The sequence below is a fragment of the Mixophyes fleayi genome, chromosome 1, assembly GCF_038048845.1.
Source record: "Mixophyes fleayi isolate aMixFle1 chromosome 1, aMixFle1.hap1, whole genome shotgun sequence".
Classification (NCBI taxonomy): Eukaryota; Metazoa; Chordata; class Amphibia; order Anura; family Limnodynastidae; genus Mixophyes; species Mixophyes fleayi.
The window spans coordinates 387,893,082-387,919,717 of NC_134402.1; the positions used below are offsets into that span (position 1 = coordinate 387,893,082).

The window sequence follows — 26,636 nt, forward strand, 5'->3', positions numbered from 1 at the left end:
ATTTAAAGACTTACATATAATAAATTTGTTATAATTTTCTTGTGAGTGTTTTGTTCTGTCCAGCAGTTCACATGGATTAACTGCCCTGAGAATATGCTAAATGTGTCTCACTAAACAACTTAAATAACCCAGTAAAGCCTGTAAAATGTACCTGTAACTCGATGCTTCTTAGGCATCATTTAACTGAATTAAAAACAAAGTAGGGTTCACACATTAATTATGCAAACATTCATTAATGTTTCATACACAAAATACAGTTTAAATGTTGACAAGATTTTTCCTGTGCTTCTAACATCATTGCTGGGTTAATCGTAAAATAAACCATTTTTCAAAGCGGATACAATTGAAATACTACTGCTGCTAGCTGTCCTATATTTGCAAAACAAGCACTTAGACACTGGCAGGACATACTTTAAACCTGATCATCTATTTTTTTCCTGGTAGTGCATTTTAAAATATAAGTATAATATTAACTATTTAAAAAAATGTGCTTTATATATTTCTGTCTGGAATAATCCTACATTCCACAATTTAAGTTTTAGCAACCGTCAAGCAATGGCATCAGGGGCGAACGGAGGATTGTCGGGGGGGGGGGGGGGAGTTTCCCCCCCCGACCCCCCAAAAAAAACACCCCCCGCGAGAGCTGCTGCGCATGCGCAACAGCTCCGTTTCTTCAGCGCTGTCCTATACAGCAGCAGCGGCGCTGTCTAGGAAGCGTCCGCGGTGGTGCTGTATACACCGCCGCGGACGCTTCTTTGACAGCGCCGCGGCTGCTGTATAGGACAGTGCAGCTATAGCGGCCACTTAGTTAGCGCAGGGGGGGTTACTGGAGACTCAGAAACCCCCCCTGCGTGCGCCACTGGGCATGCCTCATTCACTAAACTGCTTGGTATAGTTTGGTGTGACTTAATAATCATTCTGCTCTAGTTTAAAATCAATTGTTGCTGTTTTTTTGTTCATTTTTTTTGGAATAGATGATTTGTAATAAAAATAATAAAAAAACAAAACCTAAATTAAGCGAATGACATGGACTTATGACAATAATTTGTACAGTAAGTAGAAAGGTTTATCACAGTTTTTTTTATAGCTTGCATGAGTTCATTTTTAAAATAAATCTTTCACATGTTCTTAATGGTTTTTTAACACTGTTTTGTATTCTCAGGTTACTATAGTTCTATGCTTTATAACAGTAAACACCGTATAGCTTATGTTTTTTGTCTGGGAAACCTACGAAGCGCACAGCTGCCTCATTGGGACTGCAGCGTCTTCTTGGCCTTGAGATTGGGTAACGGACGCTGCCATCAGCCAACCACCCACCATCGCAGCGATCGTAACCAAGCAGCTTCCATGCTGCATGCATTTGGCCTACTTTAGCAATTTGAGCTCCATCGTTAAGACAGGCCTGCACAGCTTCATCATAAGTCAGCTTCGTTGGGTGTATTAGGTAGTAGAAACGACCTATTGAGAAAAAAAAAAAAAGTCAAGCAATTGCTCATTAAAAACCATGTTGGTTTTCAACGTATTATCCACAATAATAATTAAATAAAATACACCAGCATCACAACATCTATCTATAGGTGTGTTGGGGGTTTGGTACTTCGGCTGTGTTCCTATGTTTGTGCTTGAATATTTTCTTTATTTTTTTAGATAGTATTTTATTACAGTTTTTTATAAAATACAACAAAGGGGGGAGGAACAGAATAGTGATGGGGGAGTATCACCGAAATTGAGAATATATCAGCCTTAATTAGCTGTGGTGTACTATATATTGGGAAATAAATGTCAGCAATACACTGCTGTCTTCCATAGTTTATTTAAAGCTGCTTCATACATGTCAACCTAAACAATATCCGGTTGTGATCATTATAGATAAGGAAAGCAATGTGCCAGTAATTTATTAGAGTTACTACAAAAATTGGTGTTTCACCAACTGTGAAACAAATTTCTAAAAAAGGGGCCAAAGAAGTTTTTGAAATCAGTTCAGAAAGTTAAAACAACAAATAAAAAATCAGAAAATCACCAAATAACCTCAAATTTCAACAACTCAACCATACCTTAGGCACCATTATTATTTTAGTGTACATTAAATACATGGAAGTATTACGGCTCTTGTGCTAGCAAATTTATAATAGTTATTTTAACACACCCACAAACCACTGCTATTAGCAATGGCACAATGCAGGCTCCAATCTGGGTTCCCAGTGCTCCGTCTCGTTACCAAAACTGCACTACATAGAGGATGTCATATGATATGGTATCATGAGAATGTTGTGTGATGATGCCACTACTCAGTTGCCTCACAGTATTTTATAATATGAAACTTCCCTATTGCTGTTTAATATGCTTGCTGACACAGCCGCCATTTCACTACAGTTAATAGAAGGAAGCCTCTACAGACTAACTAAAGCCGCAACAGGTGAGAGATATTTCACCCACTGTCATATGGTCTTAAGAAGTCTGAGAAATTCACTGATTTCAGTAAAGACGCTGCTTGCCCCTGAGGTGTACCAATAAACAGGCTGCTTGCCCCTGAGGTGTACCAATAAACAGGCTGCTTGCCCCTGAGGTGTACAAATAAAGAGGCTGCTTGCCCCTGCGGATACAGGTGTACAAATAAAGGGCACATTTCTCTCTTGGACTTATATTAGTGTTTAATGCTCCATTGCAATCTAAAAAGATAAAGTAAAGCAACTGGATGATGTTAAAAAGTTCACCCTGCATAATTTAATTTAAGAACATAGTGGACCTCATTTAGAGTCGGACGCAAAGTCCGTTTTAGGCGCATCCAACAAAAAAACACTATCACGCATGTGCAGAAAGCACCAAATCCGCCTGCATCTTGGACGCAATTAACACTTGCGACAGCTTGCAACTCACTACGAGAGAATGGGAGGAACGCGGAATTGTGAAGGCGTAACCATGTAAATACATCCTAGTCGCAGTGAGGCGCAGACGCAACACACGTCAAAACAGGGCTAAAGCTGTGCGACAGGAATTAGGTGGCGCAAGCGTTAGCTAGCTGCAGGAACTGCTCGCAACTCGATAGGGTATTAAGAGTGGGACGCAACTGGGGTTACTTGCCACTCGTAATACAAGCTGTGGCACACTCCCACTCCTACACTTCTTAAACGGACTTTGCGTCTGACTCTAAATGAGATTCAGTATGTATACAATGTACTGGCAATTTGAGTTGCAGGCTATATTATGTGTAATTGTATTTGATGTGTATGACTTACACAATGCACTATTTAGCAATAATTACATTGAGATAGTATAATTAAACTATGCCTGGGAATTATGCAGCCAGAGTACCAAGAATTTAGTACAGGTGATATGATTCTGGTAGAGATCAGCTTGGTTGATTTCAGTGTTATGATCTCAGGATAGTCACTATATTTCCCACCGTCTTGTCACCAACATGATATTATGGGTTTTATTGTGCGCAGTCTCGATGTGCCTGTAAGCCTTTCTTGTAAAGCACTGTACACATTATAAAAGTTAACAATGCCGATATCTTATCTTGCATATTTTTTTAAAATCTTGTCCTAATCTCAGTGAACATAAGCTCTTAAACAGGAAGATTTTGAAGAAAATAGTCTCCATGGAAACCAACACTTAAATTCCCATTAGCATTTTCTGGTGCCAGAATGCTGTGTTCTCAGTCAAATGCTCACAGAAATAGCAGCATCTTATCAATTAATTGCAGTATTACACATTTTGTGATAAACTGTGCTCTATTTAATTAAATGTATTATAACAAATAAGTTAACATGAAATCACATGTTAAACCGATCACCATAGAAATATAGAATTTGATCAAACATTAATTGTCAGATATAATTTTTGTAATAAATAGAGAAGTGCTTTGCTAGTGTCCACAAATTATCATTGTCAATAAAGAAGAAAAAACTATAATCATTTTAAACCCTCTTAATGCAATACGTTTTGTTAAAAAGGCTTATAATAACATTAACAAATAAATGCTATTAGATGCAAAGATATTTATCATATGTGAGAGATGTTTTTATCAGATCTTTGCAAACTAAATTTTTGGGTTGTCAAGTGAGTAGCCAAATTAGCCAGATATGTTGGCAAGCCAATCAGCAGAACCTCATGCACGTACTGATGTTGGTTACAGGTTATAGGCTGTCTGGTAGATAAATTAGCCAATCAAATCTGTATGTGTGTGGTTAGTGAAATAAATAAATAAATCCCAAGAGTGAATATTGCTGCAACCTTAACATAATCTGGAAACCTTGTATACCCATATCCATACCACAATCAACTTGTGAAAAACACATAAAGCATTTGAAATTATACCATCCATGAGACTGTTAGCTTGCAGTACATGACCACATGAAACCTTCAGTAGTCTGTCACATGTGAGCTACCTCCGAAGGACTGGCTGAAGGTCTCATTAACCTGCTATATGTAAGCACTGTGAACTTAAATAAAGGTGCTTCCTTCATCAAATAACAGGAAAATTATTTTGATTTTAGACTGAAGCTAGTGTTTTCTGTCATCAGTCATTCAATGTCATAATTCAGTCTTTCAAATTATTTATTGACTCTATTGGTATCTGTTTCAAAATTTGTTCAATGAGACAAGTCGATGGCACAGTATAAATATTGTGATTGCCTGTGCATATCAGTGAGTAATTTATGTACAATAGTAAAAGGCAAAGGTATTTACATACAAAAACAGAGCAACATGCATAAAACAGCTTATAGTACTTGGATGGACAGGAACAAGCTTAAGATTTCACCAAAATATTCCAATTAATGTAGTTCAGATCCTACAAACACTACTGCTGCAATAGAGAATGTCTTGCTCTAGAGACACTTCAAGTACTTGTGCAGTGCTAGAAATTGAAGTGCAACATCTTTTAATATTTGCATCAAGAAGTCTGGTCTTGAGATACTGGGCATCTATAATCCCCCATGTGGTTGCCTATAGTGAATTTGTCATACCTCATTTCTGCTCCCAAATGACAGAAATTTGTGTATTTTTCTCTGAAACAAAAGAGTAGGCAACTAGAAGAACATCTGATTGAAGGATGCACCAATTTTTTCAAAGCCTCCCCATATGCTTAGCTAATAGTTACCCCTTTTTTGACCTGCCACCTGGAGTGACTATGATGTCATCATGGCAGTCCTATCTAGGTGCCTGCTTGCTCCTATGGGTAACCATGAAAGGTGCCTCTATAATTCCAACAATTAGCCTGAACGTCATCATCTCGAGCACTTGTCAAGTTCAAGGCTTATTTCTGCATAGATTATCCATTCCTGGTTTAGGCATTAAGAAATGAAATATACCATACTAAATACTTCAGTTGTGCAATTAACTATGAAGCAGTCCCTTCTTGCTTGTGTTATCTTCAGATCCACCCTGTTCATGCTGGTGAATGTCCATTACCACTACTAAGTTTAAGTAGTGGCTGTGACCTTTTATACTGTTAAAAGATAACTTTAGGTAAGATCTATGTTGGTGATAATTGCATTACCTTTGAAGTTTGATGTGAAACAGAAGACATCATATCTGTTTTTGTCTTTGTCCCTATAGCCATAGTTCCGTACTCCAGGAACGGTGTTTTTGCCCCCACAGGGCTCTCTAGGATTAGTAATAGGGTATTGTACTGATCCATCATTTAGCCATCCTGCATTACACCAATCGAATCCTGACCTCCATGCATCATACAGTTGGTCAAAAGAGGCTATTATAGAATCCTGGTCTTGACAGGCTTGTTGGGCCTCATGGAAATTAAAATTGTAGCGACCTAACCGTGGAAAGAATGGATAAACAACACCTACAACACAAAAACAAACGTGGATTAGAAGATTAATTTAAAGTAAGAAACAATTTAAATAAACACAATGAATTATTTTGATGGAGAATAGTACTATTCTACTTGCACTATTTACCCAAATATTTTAGTCATCAGATCTTGATGATTTTTTACTATGAACTATTTCTCTGTTTGAATAATACACATATCAACATGGATAACCCATCCTCACGTCAATGAAAATACATTCATAATCTGTATTTAGTTTTTTTATTACCTTTGCATTTTTATCTTTTTATATGCATGTATGAATTTGTATGTGTTACATATAACAAAAGGCCTTTTTGTTTAGAAATGTAGACGACAACAGCAGAAAACAAGCTGGGGAGCCAATAATAAATACAATCTCCAGTCAAGGTTAAACAATTTTTTTTTAAAAGATTAAGCCTCCACCAATTGCCAGAGGGCGAGACACCATGGTCCTGCCCCAACTGCCCAACAACCCAATTCATGTCATCTTGCAGCAGGGGGCGGTGCCATGATGACACTATTCGCAATGTCACTACCCACCCGCACTTGTCTTTTGGATCTCCCCTTCTGGCTCCTGGATTTCTCTGCCTAGAGAACTCCCTGAAATTAGGGAATCTCCCAGACATTCCAGGAAAGTAGAAATATTACTATAGCGCTCATTGCAAACCTATCAATAAAGCTCATTGGATGGCTATCTGTTTTTATTTTATCAACTTATGACTGTTCACAGTTTAAAAAAATATGGCAGGGAAGACTCTTCTGAAATATCACTTTAAAATAGAAGGCAGAAAATGATGAGAGCTATGATACCACTAACCAAGCTAAGAAAGACAGCCAAGGTATCCAAAAACAACCCAAGATCCAACATATTTAATTACTGGTAACCTCATTGTGCTGCTTCCTTGTTTGCAGATGAAATCAACTGACATTGCTAAAGTATATTTTTCTCTAATTCTGTCTATGTTCCCTATATACAGGTGGCACAGCAGCTGAGGCCATCAGTTGTATTACAACCAGGGCACTATCTGTGTGGAGTATGTGTGTTCTCCCTGTGTTTGTGTGGAATTCATCCAGGTGGTCCAGTTTACTCCCACACTCCAACCCATACTGGTAGGTAAATGCTAGTTTGTGTAGTAGAGAATGTAGCCAGTAAACTCTGTTGGCCAGGAACTGATGTGAAGGATTTAAACCTTCTCCATAATGAAGATGAAATGGGCACTATATAAAGGTTAATACAGGAAATGTTAATACAATACATAATGGGATTAAAATATCTCTCCTGGGAAAAACAATATACAATTACTATAGACAAACTAAAAAACATAAAATTAAAAACATAAATATAAAGCCATTCCCAGCAAAACTGCTGTAGCCTAAACCTAAAAATTGGCTTGGTCACGAAAAACAGAGGAAGACCAAAACATTGTGAAAGCTACATAAATTTTTACTACCTCAACTCAGTGGAAGGAGAATTTTTAAAAGCCAATAGAACAAAATGATCTAAATGTGGACAACCCATTTAATGACATTGCTTCTTATTATAACATGTAATGTTATTAACAGTCAACTCTAAACCAATATCTCATCAAACAATGTCCCACTATACAACGACAATGCATCTGGCCAATAATTGTATTGACATAGAAATATTTGCTTAACTATTCAAAGAATTGTTCAATAATCTTTAAAGAGTGAAATGAAGTTACAAGATACTCTTATAAATTGCAGACAATCGGTTGCTAAGAATAACAATTTAATGATAAAATGGGAAGCAGCTAAATTATATTGTTTTAATCAGATTAAGCATTATTCTCCCATTTATTCAGTGATTTACCAACTAACATCACTATCATGGGAATGTTGCATTTGAATAACAATTAAGCGTGGATTAAATAAATCCTTTATCAACATGACAAATGAAACAAGAGCATAATATCCAACATGACTCATCACAACTGGGAGATAATGGTCTGCTCCTGTCACTTATGTTCCAGTGAACTGATGTTACATGAATAGATTTAACAACAATAATTATTTCAATGAAGCTACATATAATTGGAAACTGAGAGAGCCCTGTAGCAGCCCCATGGCTCATGTATGAAAGTTAGTAGCAGCTTACATTTTATAGACTACAGATCACATTTTAGTAAACAGAAGAATAAGTGATAAATGTAGCAGGTCCCACCAGGCGTTGCTACTGCAGTTGCTCCATAGCACAATTATTAAGAGTTCTACTCCTTTCATATATTTTAATAATGTAACAATTTATGTCTTCTGTCTCACAGCTGTCCCCCGGCCAGCATGGAGGATTACACTGTGCTCACTTCTCACAACTGTCCGACCGTAGTAGACAGCTTCTAACTAAAGCCTTCTGATTGATTTCAGATCAGTGTTTGTGTACCTGGCCTATCACTTGGACAACGACTTTCTTTACTAGCTGGAGACACATAGGTAGGTGCCCAAAAATCGTTCTGAACGGTAAGTGGGTTGTGGGATGCATATTGATTGCTACTGAGCAGACACGTAGGAGAAGTCATCACTGAGCAGACACTAAGTACTAAAAGTCGGCGGGGTGCAACTTTTAAATTAGTAATGTGGGCCAAACTGGGCCTCTATGTCGCCTCTCATGACCTAGATTCATAGCGGACTACTATATTTATCATTATGCTACTGCATATGAGGCCTCGCTCTGGGCCATGTATCAGCTGCACCCCCTGCTACTGCAGAAATTCTGCCTTAGGCTGACTCCTAACTTTCTAGCAATTCCTGAATAGCAGTTGGGTCATTTTGACTTCTTGTAATAACAAACTGGCTGTTAGTTTCAACTAACTGGCTCTACTTTCTGTATGATATTGTTCAGATATCTTCCAATGAGTACTATTATTGGAGCAATGTTGTATTTCTTATTATAAAGGGCAGCCACTGATCATTTTTTCAAGGGCCATTTAAATAAGATCTGTCACAATAACGTTAACTAAATAAAATGAATCTCCTTTGCAAACTGAGGTTTTTTCTTTAAATTAGGTGCTCTATTCAATAATCCAGACCAGCATGAGATGACCACTTAGAATATATAGGGTGGTATGGGCATACAGTGGCACATATGTTAGCATTGTTGTCTCGCAGTACTGGGACCCTGGGTTTGAATCCAATCAGCATGCTTACAGTGTGGAGTTTGTATACTCTCCCTATCTCCATGTGGGTTACCTCCTGGTGCTTCGGCTTCCTCCCACAGGCTCACAAATATGTAGGTAAGTAAATGACATCTAACTAGTGATGCTCGAAAATGTTTAATTGGTTTTAATTGCAATCAAGTTTCACAGGTTCAATGGCCATGAAAATGTTCACAGTGCAATTGTCAATAGACACTGATTCAAATTTGTGGTTTGAAGTTTGCCTCTGAGATTTAAATTCACCGTTTACATTGAAAATAGTGTTTATCCTTTCTTAACACAATTTGAAAAGCATATATTTTAATTAATATATATTTTTTTTACTTTTCTTAAATCATACTTACAGGAAATGATGAAAAAAACTTCATCCCCACTATTATAACTAAATAAATAATACTTTCTTTAAAGGGCCACTAAACTTACAATACAAGTTGCCATACATGAAGACTTTATAAACAACATTCACAGATATATATGTAAAAGTTTTAACACCTTGACAGAACTCAAGATACTTCTTGTTGTGAGCTTTAACAAGAGTTGGATGCAATTTCTGTCTAAAACGCAGGTGTAAATTGCGAAAAAAGAAGACACATTCAATGTAGTATGCTGAGTCAGATGCATCCCATTCCATCACCCATATCCAGGGTCGCACGCAGGGGGGGTTTCTGGGTCTCCAGAAACCCCTCCCCTCCGTTAAAGAAGTGCCCTACATATTGGCATTGTACTATATAGCAGCTTCTTTGACAGCGCTGGGGCTGCTATATAGTACAGTGCTGCCTAAACGGAGCTCATGCGAGGGCGCATGCGCGGCAGCTCTGTCGCTTTTTTTTTTTTTCCGGTGGAAGGGAAACCCCTACCTTAAATCCTCCGTGCGCCCCTGTTATCAGTATGTAAGTTACACCTGGGGTAGAGAACCAGCAACGGATATCTGTGTCTGCATTCAGGTCTACTTTGGTTGAATTTACTTGGACATGCCCTTATTGTGCTTGGGCTGGACTTTCATGCCCCTTTCCTCCTCCAATCTGCCTCTACGGGGGTTTCAATGTGACACCTTACTCTAGAAAGTGCTACGGTAATAATGCGCATTATTACCTTTTGTACTGTAATTTTTAACGCTGATTTTTGCTCGCGGCTTAGGGACCCACTAGCAGAAATAAGGTTTAAAATTACCGTACGGCTGGTAATAGTGCGCAGGCCGCGTTACTTTCAAGAGTAACACAGCCTATTTAATTCCTCCCAATAAGTGTAAGGGGTCCTTTACACAAGATACAATTCTCATGCATACAGATGCAAACGTAAAGCTTTTTAGAGGCCATGGGCTCTGGTGAAATTTGCCTTTTATGCAAAGCAAATGTACTTGTCCAATTCTACATGAGGCTCTGTATGTGCAATTGTATGTAGCTGAATTTACGCTAGTGTAGTCTGTTATCAGCCATTTATCAGCTGACATCAGTTTCCACCAATAAGCTTACTACCAGGTAATAGATTGTGTTGGGGACATATCTCCCTCTCTGGTCATAACTTTACTTAATATATGTTGAGGTCTGACCAGCTCCTGAATTTTTACATACATTTGTAAAAAAATTTAGTAGCTCTTTTATGTAAGTTGTATCATAAATTTAATAGATTAAATTATTATAAATATGGAAGAGCTTGCAGACAATGTACCTTGTAAATCCAATGACACAACAGCGGTATCATCCTCCAGTCCTTCAATGACTTCACATTTGTATCTGCCATAGTCTTCCAGTGTTATGTCGGTGATTATCAGTGAAGCGTCATTTTCACTTGCTTCTTGTAGGTAAACCCTATCCTGGTAGTGGCCGTAACTCCTCTTGTGGTGTCCCATAGAAACAAAGACATCCACTTCCTTGAGGTAATCTGCAGTCAGTTTGGTCCACTTGATGCGTATTTTGTGAGAGGGTGATCCGGCAGACACTGAGTCATGTAAAAATTTGCACGGCAGTGTAGCATTGGCCCCTCGATGGGAGATTACTTTTGTTTGATCTACCTCCACAACTAGACGAGGTCCATTCTCTGGAACACAGTAAAAGAAAGACATTGGAAAAAATAATATATAATCTTGATGCACCAGTGTAATCTGAATACACTTACATTTGGTAAAATGCAAATAAAATATTTTAAAATGGATAACAATATACAATCATGATTTTGTATCCAGTGCCTTTACATCAAATTCCAATGATCTAGTTAGATCTAAATAACAACGTAAAAGTTAAAGGAGAAATAACTATCTGACACAAATCTCACATGTGTGCACTTTTACATCTCCTTATGAAATCTAATCTTTGAAGGTGACAGAGCAATGTCTCATAAACACGGCAGTTCCTAGCACATCGAGGAAACATTGCCACACGGCAGAAAAGAAAAGTGGTGCAAGATGGAATTGTCCTTGGAACATAAAATCAGTTATGGTTCATTTGATAGCTGTTCCTTGGATAACTGTGGTAATTCTACAGCTAATACATGGCGACGAGCACTGACCCCCCGGGGGATGTGTGCTTTTATCAGACCCAGACCAATCCAGGGTGCCAGACAATGCACTAAAAAGAGCCATTGTAATTCACAGCAAAAAGCCAGTTCATCACTGAGCTTCGAATCGTCCCCAATTGCCAAAAAATTATAATATAGTTAGGTACCTTTGACGTAAAGTGCAGATTACAAACACTTTGTGCAATACTGATGAAACAGCAGCAAATTGGAAGGTTATACATATAGATGTCTATTTAGACATTCATGTTTACATTACTGTGGCTTTGCAAATGCTACAAATGGCTAGACAACTGTTGTCAGGATTTGGGTAAAAACAATTCCACACATAAGAGGTGAATTTTTTGGTCTTAGGCCCAGGCATGACAATGGCATTCTTCTTATCATGTGCAAGAACTGCTTCCATTGGGGCAGGACTGACACAAACAACATCATCCTCATCAACATCCTCATTAGTGCCCTTGTCAGCTACACAAATATCCCCTTCATCCTGTTGCAATTCCAAAGTGGCATCCTCAATTTATGTATCAACGGCTACACTTGGGCTGTTCATGCACACATCTGCAGAAATGCTGAAAATGACCTTCTTTATGGGTACACTATCGGACAGGTCAGGATTACACATAGCACTCGTGGATAGACTCTTCTCAGGGATTTCTGAATCCCTGAGGAATCTGAACATACATTTTCCTCTAATGCCTTACTGTTTTCTTCCAGCTCGGTTTTAACACGTAAAAGTATTTGGACACCACTTTTGGAGTCCCTATTATTTCTATTTCAGCAATGACAATTAGCAATGAAGCTCTCCTCATTGTGTTTTACCTATATAACACAGTACAATGTGACTGCAGATTTAGAAGACCAAGCCTGCCAGCCCTATTTCTATTTCAGTAATGACAATTAGCAATGGAGCGATGGAGCTCTCCTGAATGTCACTGGAGACTTTGAAGAACACTGCTACCCCTCCTCCTTCTTTTCTACCTATGACGATGCCAAACTGCAGTAGAGACTGCCAGGAACTGTGCTACCCCGTCTGTGTCCCTCTGTGAAATGGCGCTTGATCCCGTGGAGGGCGGTACTTATAGAATTCAAAACTCGCAAGATCCGACGACGTCACAATGACGTTTTGCTTTGTTTTCAATTCTGAGGGCGCGCGAAAGTACCGAGCCGGCTCGACTCGATACTCGGATCTGCTGAGTTCGGGTGTGTTCGGTTCTCGGGGAACCGAGCCCGAGCATCTCTAACTATAAGTAGGTAAGTGGCATAACAAAGTTAAAATGTGTCAGGATGATAGTTGATATTTAAATGTATGTAATTATGCTAAAAGACAAAGGGGCATATTCAATTAGGATTCGCACCCGCAATTAGACGCGACTACGCATGTAAGTGTCATTACTGTACCGCAACATCGCAGATTTCTGTGTGCACCCCATAGGTGCGATGTTGTGGTAACGGGACCCACGCAGCCGCCCGTAATCACGGGCGGCTAATTGAATATGCCCCAAAGGAGTTAATTACACAGCATGGAAGTCACATTTTTGCCATAGGACATACCTTACCTAACAATTTGAAATAAATAATGTACAGCTACAGAACCATAGACGTGAAATGTTGTTGGAAGATATCAACAAATCTTCCCATCTATGTAAAACACCCGAGGGAGTAACCACCATAAGTGCATGGGGTACAACTGGTACAAGTATTATCCCCAAGTAGTCTCTACAACATCTAAAGTTGTTATTATAATGGCATCTACCTGAAGATTGTTCAAAGAATTTCCTGTCCTTTTAATAAAATGCTGTATTTTTAATATAACTTTTCAATGATTGTCTCAACTTGTGAGGCTGTTGTGTGTCTGTGTTTATTTTTTTCTAAAACTCTTTCAGCTATGTTTTCAAATATTTTAAAGTTTGTATTATTTTTAGTTTACCTTTTAATGTACATATTAACATGCAATACCTTAGACTTGAAAGTCACTGACTTGTATAGCCAGGTGGGGAGCAATAAAGCTCAAATTATCCTTGTATGTCAGGATGTGCGAAACTTAAAGGTGCAATCCTTCTTAAAAATAAAGTGTGTGGTTTTCTTGGAGTGTTTTTGGAGTGTAGGAGGAACCCAGAGCACATACATTTTTAACATGAATCTCTCTTGTTATCTATAAGAAGAAACAAGGGGCCAGTCTGATTTCCTTTTACCTGCATGTAATGTTTGAAAAACTTGATACATTTTAGCTGCACTCTATTAAAACATTATTCTTATTATTAATATTTAAAGCATACTCCATCATGCTTTACAGTTGGGGACAAACATAGTAATAACACAGCAATAACACAAGACAGACAAAATTGTAAGAGGGCCCTTCTCGCATGCTTACAATATAAAGAAACATAGGAATTAGACACATAAGGTTAATTGTCATGTATTGCATATAGGTGCAGCCAGACAGCAATGGGCAGCCAGACAGCAACCAGAAAAAGATATTAGGGACTGACAGATAGGAGCAGCAGTATAACATTTTGCATGTAAAATTAGTCTAGCCTCTGCATTCAAAATAGATTTTAGGGGCAAAAGTCAATATGGGAGATTATGAGTACATGAATTAGTATCTTGTGTGGGATATGTGTGTGTTCTGGAAATGTTTTCTAGATGTATGTAACAGGATTTAGACTGGATATGGGGATCAAAGGACAGGTCTGTGTCAAGGATGACACCTAGGCAACAAACAAGAGGGGTAGAGATAATGTTTGTGTTATCCACACATATAGAGATGTCAGATAATATTATTAGTAGAGATGTGTGCTGACTCTTGTGTTTTGAAACTGGTGACGGTTCTAAGTCAACTTCTTTTTTCGGCTTTGCTACCAGCTTTGTCAAACAAACGCAAAAGGTTTTGGGTTTGGATTTGGATTTAATTGAAAATTGTGAAAAATAGATAAAATATTGCCATTTGACCTGTTTTTGCTCCTATATTACTATTTATAGCATTAACATTCATTTCCAGTCTATTTTCTAATGATCCCTTCACAATGGTCCCAAATTTCACCAATTGGCCAAAGTCTGCAGCAAGCTGTCTTAATGAAGGATTTTGTAACTTTGCCATCATTGCAGTTACTTTCTCTGATAAAATTAAAAAAATAATAAGCTTAGTGTTGATATCTCCCTTTCATTACACCCAAACCTCCTGCGCATGTTCAGACTTACTATTACTGTATTTGATTAAATAAATAACCACAGGGACACCAATATAAATTTGGCAACAGGTCACAGTTTTTATTTAAACAAAAATGGTGGTGGAGCAAGCAATGTGAGTCAACTAACAACTAATAACAAAACCAAAGAGTTGAAGGACAGATTGCTGTTACACCACTGGTCCAGGATATAATCCTTTATAATGTTACAGCTTCCTAGCAACTATCATAAGCTTTTAGCAGGTGAGGTTTTCATCTATAGCGGCCGTATTTCCCACAGAGTTGGTACTCGGATGCCCCCAGGCCTTAACTCATCATAGTAAAAGTTTATGACCAGGAACTGGTAGCACCAAGATACCAAGATAGGAGAAATTGGGCCAAGAACACGCCCCCACGTTCACTCAGAAGGCAACAATAATTTAAATACTGCCGTGTTCCCAGCTGTCTGTCACTAGCTGGGACACAGCAGCAGTGTGAGGCATCCCGGTTGCCATGGTGTCAAAATGAGTACACACCTTCTTGGGGACCACCTCTGCTGCAAGATTTAGGCAGTCCCAATTACCCAGTGGTTGGATGAAGATTCCCCCAGGACAATGATTTTTCCACCCTCCCTCTCACATAAATATTTATGAGTCCCTGGTTTAATTCAAAAGGGCAGCATTATGGCACAGAGCATATAAGGGAAACAAGGTAGGAAAGCCCTGCTCTTGGCTACCGATGAATGCTCGGGCAAAGTGACTAATCTTTGATTTTTTGTAGTATGAGTTCAGGCCACCATCATATATTTACTTTCCAAAATGTCTAACTCTCATTCAACCCACTGTGCAATGACCTATGCGTGTACTGCAGCTTCACTGTCTATGATGTTGCACTCAAAATGTATTGTGTGCCTAAATGTTTAATTTTTGTAGTATGAGTGCAGGCCACTTTCGTCTATTTACTTTTCAAAATGTTTAACTCCATTCAGTCACACTACTGTCCATCCAATGACCTCTGTCTGTTACTGTAGCTTCAATGTCTATGATGAATGCTGTTACATTCAAAACGTATTGTGCGCATAATCTTATAATTTTTGTAGTGTGGGTGCAGGTCATATTCATCAATTTATTTCCCAAAATGTCTAACTCTATTCATTCCTACCACTGTTCATCCAATGACCTTTGCTTGTTAACTTAAATACAGCTGTGCGTGTCAGTCACTAGCCGGGACGCAGCAGCAGTGTAGGCTACTCCTTCTTGGGATCTTGTTCGTCTCTGCTGCAAGTCTCGGGCAGTCTCCATTAGCCCGGGATTGGGCGAACCTTACCCCAGGGCAATGATTTTTACACCCTTCCTACCACATACATATTTACGAGTCCCCTGGTTTGATTTAGAAGGGCAGCATTATGGCACAGATCTACCTCACTCGAAGGACAATTCCATCTTGAATTCCACCATTTAACATTGTGTCCTCATCATTGTTTAAATGTCTACTAATGCCGTTGTCAGTGGATTTTGTAAATCTGCCACCGGTGCATTTGCTATCTCACCGATTCATTAAAAAAATAATGAACCATACTTTTCAGTTCTTTAACTCCATCACATAGCATAAACCATCATCCATCGTATCTCCATCTATACATGTATTCTTTGCCAGGTCCAAAATCTGTCCTGTTAATTTGTCATAATGTGAACTTTTAATTGCATTGTCAAGGCAATTTTTGGGCAACCACATCTGCATCAATGTATTATACATACTTGTGTGGGAAGGGCAACTATGGGCCTATCTGAACTTCCTCTTTCATATATTTCTTACATGTCAGCAATAGAACTTACAAATATTATTTATATACATTCCATATTTATCATCATCATTTTATTTATATAGCACCATCTTGGGGACCACCTCCGCTGCAAGTCTCCGGCAGTCCCCTTTACCTCAGGGTTGGATAATGATTCCACCGGGGGGGGATGATTTTTCAGCCTTTACTCCTGATAAATATATATGTGTCCCCTGGTTTGATTCGGAAGGGGAGCATTATGGCACAGAGCATATAAGTAATACAAGGTAATAAACACCATGCTCTTGGCAACCAATGAATACTCTGGCAATGTATTGTGTTACTAATCTTTGAATATTTGTAGTGTGGGTGCTGGCACCTTCATCTCTCAGCATCCTCATTTATTTATATAGCAGCAAGTTAATGAAAGATAATGAAAGCCTTGCTCTTGGCAACCGATGAATACTCTTGCAATGTATTGTGTGCCTAACCATGGAATTTTTGTAGTATGGGTGCAGGCCACCTTCATATTCTCATTTATTACAGCAAATTAGGTAGCCCTTTACAATTGGGTATCTACTTGTCTAAATATCTACTGATGCCTCTGTCCATGTAATGATATTGGATTGTTACTGCCTCTTCACTATCCATAATGCTTGCTGTATATAGTTTCAAATTTAGTGTGTAGCGTTTCAACATTTTTATCTCTTGCACCTTACACTAAATTGTTTAATTTATCCAATGGGCTTGCTTCAGTTGGTGGCATGACAGATGATATTTTTTTTGCAGCCGCTGCAATGTTCTACATGTGATCACTGAATGTCGGAAATGCTCAGAAAAAAACACTCACACACAAACTTCCTTTTTGTAAGTATAGATTTCATTAAATGACCCTTTCAATGGAAAAGTATTGAAAAATAGATAAGATTAGAATATTGTTTTTTTGGAGTGTGCAGCTTCGTGCTTACCTTCACAAACTGTCTTTTTTTAAATAGATATTTCACTGAATGACCCTTCCAAAATAGATAAGTATTGAAAACTAGAAACATAAAAAAAATTAGAATATATAGCGTTTGTTTGGGGTGTGCAGCTGCGTGCCGACCCTCACAAACACCCTTTTTTAAATATAGATATCACTGCATAAACCTTCCAAAATTAACAAGTATTGAAAAATAGAAAATATTAGAATATAATAATATATAGCCTTCCTTTTGAGGGGGAGGGGGGGGTGCAACTGATGCTGAATCTCACACGCAAACACCAAGTTTTTTTTCAAAATGATTTCAGCTGTCTCTGCCCCACACAAGGTTACTTTCACTAGAAAAACTGTCAACTTTAAAAGAAAGAAATCTGATTGATTTTTGGATTCTGCTGGTAATAGTCTGACAGCAAAAGCACACAGTTTTTCTCAAAGATTATAGGGCCTGATCATTAAGGATCTTAAATGAAGAGGATCCTTATTTCAGTCTCCTGGACAAAACCATGTTACAATGCAAGGGGTGCAAATTAGCATTCTGTTTTGCACATAAGTTAAATACTGACTGTTTTTTCATGTAACACACAAATACTTGATAGCTTATTTGTACACTGAAATTTAGAGTTGATATTTGTGTGTTACATGAAAAAACAGTCAGTATTTAACTTATGTGCAAAACATAACACTCATTTGCACCCCTTGCATTGTAACATGGTTTTGTCCAGGATACTGAAATAAGGATCCTCTTCATTTAAGATTCTTAATGAATCAGGCCCATACTAGTTAGTTAGAATAATATCTGTTTATCTAACTCAATCTGTATATACTGTCTAGTACTATTATATATATGCAATACAATGCATTAACAACAACCAGTAGCCACTAGTTTGTGCAAAGTCTATTTAAGATTGAAATTAAAAGCATTTGATCAGCAAACTATTGTAGCTGACTATTCTCTACAGAACTGCTTTACAATATTGACACAATTCTATTGCTTTCCTATGTCCTTGGTGACTCTTAATGCTATTTATGAGCAGAGCACCACAGCTAACCTCCTCCCTACACGCTGTCTGTTCTAAAAGGCACCTGAGAGAAGGAGGACTATATACACTAAAGATGGCGATCCAAAACTTGCGAGAGTTTTGCAAAAAAAAATCATGGAAATGACGTTTCGCTTCGTTTTGAGATCCGAGCTTGGCGAGTCACAAATCGGTTTCACTCGGATCCCCAACATCACATTTCGTCGGATTTCAAGTAATCAGAACCGCTCATCTCTAATTATTACTTCAGTTTTTGAAAGATTGAGATTGAGGTAACAAGAGTCAACGCAATGGTGAGAGATCCGTAGAGGATACATTTTGGTATTATACACTATCTGCTTGAAAAGATTCACGGAGAGTGAGAATCAAGCACACATGCTTTAATCTCATTGTTATTCATTAATAATGTATATTTATTAGATATCATTGTACCTGCTGCAATACTGATTCTGTTAGCGCCATCTTGGCATGGTGTTAATAGAGGAGACAGCTGAAAAAATAACTTCTTGGTTAAATAGTTTATTTTTCAGGTCTCTTAGGCCGGTTACCCACTGGTGTTGCATTTACATAGGAAAATGCAAGTGCAAGCCACATGTGAAAATTTCTATAAACGACATACATTTGTGCATGTGCTTGATAAGTAGTTTATGTGCCGTTTACCAGGTTTAATATGCGTTGAACGAGCTCACATGCATCTGGCAAATGATTTCATGCACAATCATGTACCCATTGTTCATAGGCTGTCTGTCATCTTTTCCCCTCACATATTTCAAGCAGGGAGAAAGATGAAGATCCCCCAGGATTTAGGTAAGCAATAAAGTGGTAAGTGTTGGTGTGTGGGAGAGATTCTCTTTAATAAAGTCTTTTTTCTCTGTGTAGGTGAGCCCAACGCTAGCAATGGGTATGCTGGCAGTTTACAGTTTAGTGCGGCCAGGGCTTGCTGGGACCAGTGGTGTGCCAACACTATGGGGCATATTCAATTGTTTGAATATCCCATGGCGTTAAAATTATTACTGTTATTAGGGTAATAGTAAGCCGGATTTCAGCTCGCAGCTCCCTGAGCCGTGAGCTGAAATCCAGCGAGAAAAGTACCGTAATACCGGTATTTACATGCACTATTACCGTAATAACGGTAATAGTGCACGCTCCGCCAGATTTTTGGCTATAACGCCAACAATTGAATATGCCCCTATAAGTTTTTTTCTCTTCTACACTTGGAAGATCTGTACTGATGATCATCCATCATCAGCACAAACCTTGCACCAGCCCTTCAGCAGCCGCAACAGATACGACTTCTGACAGGCGGCTGGGTCTAGGTCCTTTCCTGTACACTGCCTATGATTGCCCTCCCCTTCACTCCCCCCATCCTGCATATGTGTGCATTCTTTTCCTGGGTACACTCAGTCCAAATTTGCATATCTTACGCCGAATAAACAAGCGTATGTGCCTCGCTCGTAATTGTTAAACTATGAGTTACTGCTAGAGATGAGCGCACTCAGATTTCCTGAATCCGAGCCCACCCGAACGTTGCCGATCCGAGTCGGATCCGAGACAGATCCGGGTATTGGCGCCAAATGAAAACTGAAACTGAGGCTCGGAGTCATAATCCCGCTGTCGGATCTCGCGATACTCAGAACCTATAAATTCCCCGCTAGTCGCCGCCATCTTCACTCGGGCATTGATCAGGGTAGAGGGAGGGTGTGTTAGGTGGTCCTCTGTCCTAGTAGATCTCGTGCTGTGCTGTTTAGTTCTGTGCTGTGCTGTTTAGTTCTGTGCTGTGTTGTGCTGTGCTGTGCTGTGCTGTGTTCTGCAGTATCAGTCCAGTGGTGCTGTGTGCTGTGCTCTGTCAATTTTGAGTTCAGTGGTGCAGCTGGGTCCAATCCTGCAGTATAAGCCCATTGGTACTGCTATTACAAAGTTCACTGATTCAGCAGTATAAGTCCAGTGGTACTGATATATTACAAAGTTCACTGATTCAGCAGTATAAGTCCAGTGGTACTGCTATTACAAAGTTCACTGATTCAGCAGTATAAGTCCAGTGGTACTGCTATTACAAAGTTCACTGATTCAGCAGTATAAGTCCAGTGGTACTGCTACTACAAAGTTCACTGATTCAGCAGTATAAGTCCAGTGGTACTGCTATTACAAAGTTCACTGATTCAGCAGTATAAGTCCAGTGGTACTGCTATTACAAATGTTCACTGATTCAGCAGTATAAGTCCAGTGGTACTCTCCTGTGCCGCATATAATTTTTAAAGGCTTTGCCGAGTGTGTGTGGCTTAGGGGTACGCTCTCTTGTGCTACATATAATGGAAAACCAAAATTTGGAGTATAAAGTAGGGAAAGATCAAGACCCACTTCCTCCGAATGATGAAGCTGCTGCCACTAGTCATGACATAGACGATGAAATGCCATCAACGTCGTCTGGCAAGCCCGATGCCCAATCTCCTAGTACAGGGCATGTAAAATCCAGAAAGCCCAAGTTCTCAAAAAATAGCAAAAAGAGAAACTTAAAATCATCTGAGGAGAAACGTAAAGTTGGCAATATGCCATTTACGACACGTAGTGGCAAGGAACGGCTTAGGCCCTGGCCCGTGTTCATGACTAGTGGTCCAGCTTCACCCAAGGATCTAAGCCCTCCTCCTCCCCCCCTACAAAAAATTTAAGAGAGTTATGCTGTCAGCAACAACAACAAAACAGCAAAGAACTCAGCCTTCTAAACAGATGACATCACAAATCCCCAAGGCGAGTCCAAGGGTGTTGTTGGTTGTGAACCCTGACCTTCCCATCACTGTACGGGAAGAGGTGACTCCATCCAGCATTTGCAGCACGCCCCCTGCATATGCTGGAAGGATCACCCACAGTCCAGTTACAGATTTGGCTAAAGAAGGTGTGAATGTTGTACACCGGGAGGAGGATATTGATGTAGCTGGCGCTGAGGAGGATGTTGATGATTATGATGCAGACAGATACCAAATTGCCTTTCTCAATTTCTATTTATATTCTAGAATATATAACGGCTGAATAGTTTTCTATTTTACTCCTAGTGGAGAGGGGATCTGATGCAGACAGATACCAAACTGCCTTTGTCCATGTCTTTGTATATTTGAATTTCTAGTTCTACAGTCTATGCAGGCTGCTTTTTTATATTCAACTACAAGTGTAGGGCGGGGGGGGGGGGGAAAGATAGCCACCAAAGTAACGTGGTCCATTTAATTTCACTTCCTAGCTCCACAGTCTGTGCAGCCTGCTTTTTTATCTTCAAAGTATTTACAAGCCTTGCAATTTAAATTAACTAGGGGTAGTGACGTGGTAGAACTCCAAAAGGCAGCTTGGAAGCCCCTGTACAAACTGGCTCTATTTTACCTGAGTTGTCCCCCCTCCAGTGTGTACTCGGAAAGAGTTTTTAGTGCAGCGGGGAACCTGGTCAGTGAGCGGCGAAGGAGGTTGCTTCCTCACAACGTTGAAAAAATGATGTTTATAAAAATGAATAATCAATTCCTCAATGAAGTACAGCACTGCCCTCCAGATAGTACAGAGGGTCCAGTGGGGACGAATTGATAATGTGTGAGGAGGAGGAAGTACACACTGTAGGGGGAGAGGAATCAGAGGTTGAGGATGAGGACGACATCTTTCCTCAGTAGAGCCTGTTTAGTTTGTACAGGGAGAGATGAATTGTTATTTTGGTGTGGGGGCCCAAACAAACCAATCATTTCAGCCACAGTTGTTTCGTAGGCCCTGTCGCTGAAATGATTGGTTTGTTAAAGTGTGCATGTCCTATTTCAACAACATAAGGGTGGGTGGGAGGGCCCAAGGACAATTCCATCTTGCAACTATTTTTTGGGCATTATGTGACCATTTAACAGTCGTTTGCCATGTTCAAAAAGTAAAAGAAAATGCCAACAAATTAAAAAAATTTAATCAAAAGTTAAATGCCCTGTCATTATTTAAAACAAGAGGGTTTGACGTGCTGGAATTAGTGTAGTGTTAATATGTTATAAACACTACACTTGGAACTTGGAGGAGGTATTGTGGCCACCCCACTACGCAGTCCAGATACTTGTTTGGTGGAATTCTGACCAGTTGCGGGTGTAACTATTTATTATATTGTGGCCCCGGTATCAAATTTAGTACCGGGGCCACCCCACTACACAGTCCAGATATTTTTTTTTGGTAATTCAGAGCCGTGGAGGGTTTTTTATTAATTATATTGTGGTGACCACTCCTCTACGCAGTCCAGGTACATTTTTTGGTGCGATTCATACCAGTTGATGGTTTTCTTATTATATATATTGTGGTGACCACTCCTCTACGCAGTCCAGGTACATTATTCGGTGCGATTCAGACCAGTTGATGGTTTTCTTATTATATTGTGGTGACCCACTCCTCTACGCAGTCCAGATACATTTATTGGTGCGATTCATACAAGTTCAGGGTTTTTAATTTATATTGTGGTGAGTGACCACTCCTCTACGCAGTCCAGGTACATTTTTTGGTGCGATTCATACCAGTTGATGGTTTTCTTATTATATATATTGTGGTGACCACTCCTCTACGCAGTCCAGGTACATTATTCGGTGCGATTCAGACCAGTTGATGGTTTTCTTATTATATTGTGGTGACCCACTCCTCTACGCAGTCCAGATACATTTATTGGTGTGATTCATACAAGTTCAGGATTTTTAATTTATATTGTGGTGAGTGACCACTCCTCTACGCAGTCCAGGTACATTCTTTGGTGCGATTCATACCAGTTGATGGTTTTCTTATTATATATATTGTGGTGACCACTCCTCTACGCAGTCCAGATACATTTATTGGTGCAAATCATACAAGTTCAGGGTTTTTAATTTATATTGTGGTGACCACTCCTCTACGCAGTCCAGGTACATTATTCGGTGCGATTCATACCAGTTGATGGTTTTCTTATTATATTGTGGTGACCACTCCTCTACGCAGTCCAGATACGTTTAATGGTGCGAATCATACAAGTTCAGGGTTTTTAAATTATATTGTGGTGACCCACTCCTCTACGCAGTCCAGGTACATTTTTTGGTGCGATTAAGACCAGTTGATGGTTTTCTTATTATATTGTGGGGACCACTCCACTACGCAGTCCAGAAAGATACCTCGTTGCAAGGTTTTGGACTAATAACAATATTGTGAGGTGTTCAGAATACACTGTAAATTAGTGGAAATGCTTGTTATTGAATGTTATTGAGGTTAATAATAGCGTAGGAGTGAAAATAAGCCCAAAAACTTGATTTTTTAACTTTTTATGCTTTTTTCAAAAAAAATCCGAATCCAAAACCTTAAATCCGAACCAAAACCTTTCGGCAGGTGTTTTGCGAAACAAATCCGAACCCAAAACATCACGAAAATCCGAATCCAAAACACAAAACACGAGACACCAAAAGTCGCCGTTGCACATCCCTAGTTACTGCACATATATGCTTTCACCTTTTCAAAGAGTGCTGCAATGAATAAAGTACTTATGTCGGTCATAATAAAAACTAATAAAAAGCAAGAAATCAAATGATTTGTTGAATTCCATTTTTTCAATTAAACTTTGTAATGTAGCAGGATAAGCTCCACTTGTCCTTAGCCGTTCAGGGGTTAATAGAATTAAGTGTATTTTAAGCATGATCTCTAAATTATAGGACAAATCCTTATTCAGAAAACCCTCAGGCCCCTTACTGTCCTCCATCAACAATCATGCTTTACTAGCATTTTTTAAAACATATAAACAGGTATGGGAATGGAAGCCATTGGTTATATTTACCCCATACCCATTTGTACTTTAGTACTTGCAGTCAGGAGAGTTTGTGGAGTGGCAGTGATTTGTGTACGCTGCATGCTCTATTTAGTTACATGCACTGCAAGTGAACAAATTGGTGTCAGTAAAGTGTGCTCCCAAAAACAAGTGCAAGCATTGGTTATGTAATGCAGTGTCACTAGTCTTTACCTAAAGCCAGTGGATAGCTAGCGTCAGGGGTCTATTTATGACCTACCGCAAAATTTCCATGGAAATTATCATGTCTTATCGTCACTGTACGCAGCAATAAGAGATGAGGTTTTGTGACTATTTATTAAATAGTCTTGCCGGGACAGCGCACCTGATAAGAGGCAGTCTCGGAGATTACTATCTTGTAATGAAAGCAACAGGTTCTGACTCAAGAGTCTTCACTGTGCATGTGCAACCTTAGTCAGCTTAGTTAGAGTATGGAGGAGAGGAATGTCCAGGGTGCTGGAGACGGATCCCCCATATAATAGGAGAGCTAATGCCATCTTCAAATAGCGTTAGCAATCGGGCATAATTTCCAAAAAGCTTCACTCTTCAGAGCTTGGGAAATAGATCCACACCGCAGACCCCATTGAAAATAAGAGGGACTGCGGTATTTTGCGGTAATTTGCCTAATGCGGGAAACATCGGCTTAGGGTTTTGTTAAATTGACAATACACTAAAATATGCCTAAATCGTGCATAAACAGCCGTTTCTGTATGGTTTTATGTTTGATAAATATGCCCCTTAGTCCTATTCATCCATTCTGTAGAAAAAAAGAGAGCATTACTGAAATCTTAGTAATACTTACACTCTACACTGGCAGTTCTAGATCTACTCATGTGTGTCCCTAACTTCCTTCTGCATAAAGCAGAAACAGGAACAATGTAGCACTCTGGAGATAAAAGAATGATTAGGAGTCCTTGAGAAGGTTATAGTAAACAAATGCACAGTACATTCCTTAGCTGGGGACATTGAGGACAATTGTGAAGAAAACACAGACAGTGATAAGAATACGAGACAGGATATAAACCAGAAAAGAAGTAAAAAGGAAATTTGTAAGCCACTGGCAAAGTCAAATCAATGCACAGTACAACTGTGATGTTATTATAGCTCCATATGCTTTGTTATAATCATAAAGCTATTTTCCAGCTCTATTACATCTATTTATTTTAAGACATGAGAATAGTAACTACCATTTCTTAGCATTGGCATTATAAAAGAAACTTGTCTTTTTCAACATGCTAACAAGTAATTCTCCCCTTAATGAAAGCAGCTTAACTCCCATTTGTATTCACAGTTTATATATATCACATGAATCAATTGGAATATTGTTTTGTATTTAATGGAATAAACTAAACTATTTGTTCAGAAAGTATCAGGCAGATATACTTGCTCATTAGAGTGTTTCAATGACCTTTCGGAGGCCTTGCAAAATGGATTAATAGACAACCGTAACTTGCTTTATTGCCACTAAATTAACTAAATGTGATAACACTGTGTCCCAACATGTGTACTGCATTATAATCTAATGAATGTTCAATTTTTCCAATGTCAGTGTGCTATCCTCATTCCTTCAATACTTCACAAGAGCCTAAAGAGTATAGACTGTAAAGATAGCTAATTACCCTAGATGAAGACACGTCTGAAAATGAAGCATTTTATTTAATATAAAATGTTTAATAACTATCACTAAAACAAGAGATCATACTCTGCAATGTCATCCAGTGACATGGACTATGTCATATAAAAAATCAGCAATGAAATAGAATATGTTTAAATGTCAAATAAAAGACAATCTTAACACCAAGAGTAAGATTTTAAGCATTTTAAATGTGTTGTTTTTTTAACTCAGAAAGATTTTTATTAAAGATTTCAAAGATAAAAATATACATAAACAATCACAGTTCAAATGGCAGGTGAATGCATCAGGTATCAGAAACAAGTATACAGCAAACAAAAAAAGACAAAGACTGGGAGAGGACTACAGCCTAAAGGAGAAAGGTGGGAAGGTGTGGGGGTGGGGGTGGGGGGGATTGGGTAGCTCTGGGAGTGTAGAAAGGGCCCTTCACATGGTCGGTCCAGAGGAAGTTATATGCACCCTAACTGGAGCTAGAAGGCAAGACCGCAATCCAATGGGTAGCGTAATAGACCAGGAGAACCACTTCATCGGTGGGAAAAATGTTGAGGTGGAATACTTGAAGCCAATATTCTCCATCACATAGCTATGCTAGAGAGAGATGGAGGAGCCGGGCTCTTCCAATTCTGAGCAATAACCGCTCCAGCGGCGCTTAAAGCATGTCATGCAACATATCGGTGTTTCCATGTAAGCTTTAACAAAGTCCCACAGTAATTATTTTGGATATAATTAGGGTGCATAGATATACCTGAT

General features: G+C 39.0%; 1 protein-coding gene across 1 annotated transcript in view; it reads right to left on the reverse strand.

The window, feature by feature from the left end:
• Positions 1 to 822: 822 nt before the first annotated feature.
• HAPLN1 (hyaluronan and proteoglycan link protein 1) overlaps positions 823 to 26,636 on the reverse strand; it is an 81,268-nt gene continuing 55,454 nt past the window's right edge. Inside the window, exons 3-5 of the mRNA XM_075193203.1 lie at positions 10,657 to 11,025; positions 5,504 to 5,806; positions 823 to 1,458 (exon numbers count right to left, since the gene is read on the reverse strand). Coding sequence (XP_075049304.1) covers positions 1,175 to 1,458; positions 5,504 to 5,806; positions 10,657 to 11,025 — 956 coding nt within the window. The 3' untranslated portion in view covers positions 823 to 1,174. The remainder of the gene's footprint in view (positions 1,459 to 5,503; positions 5,807 to 10,656; positions 11,026 to 26,636) is intronic.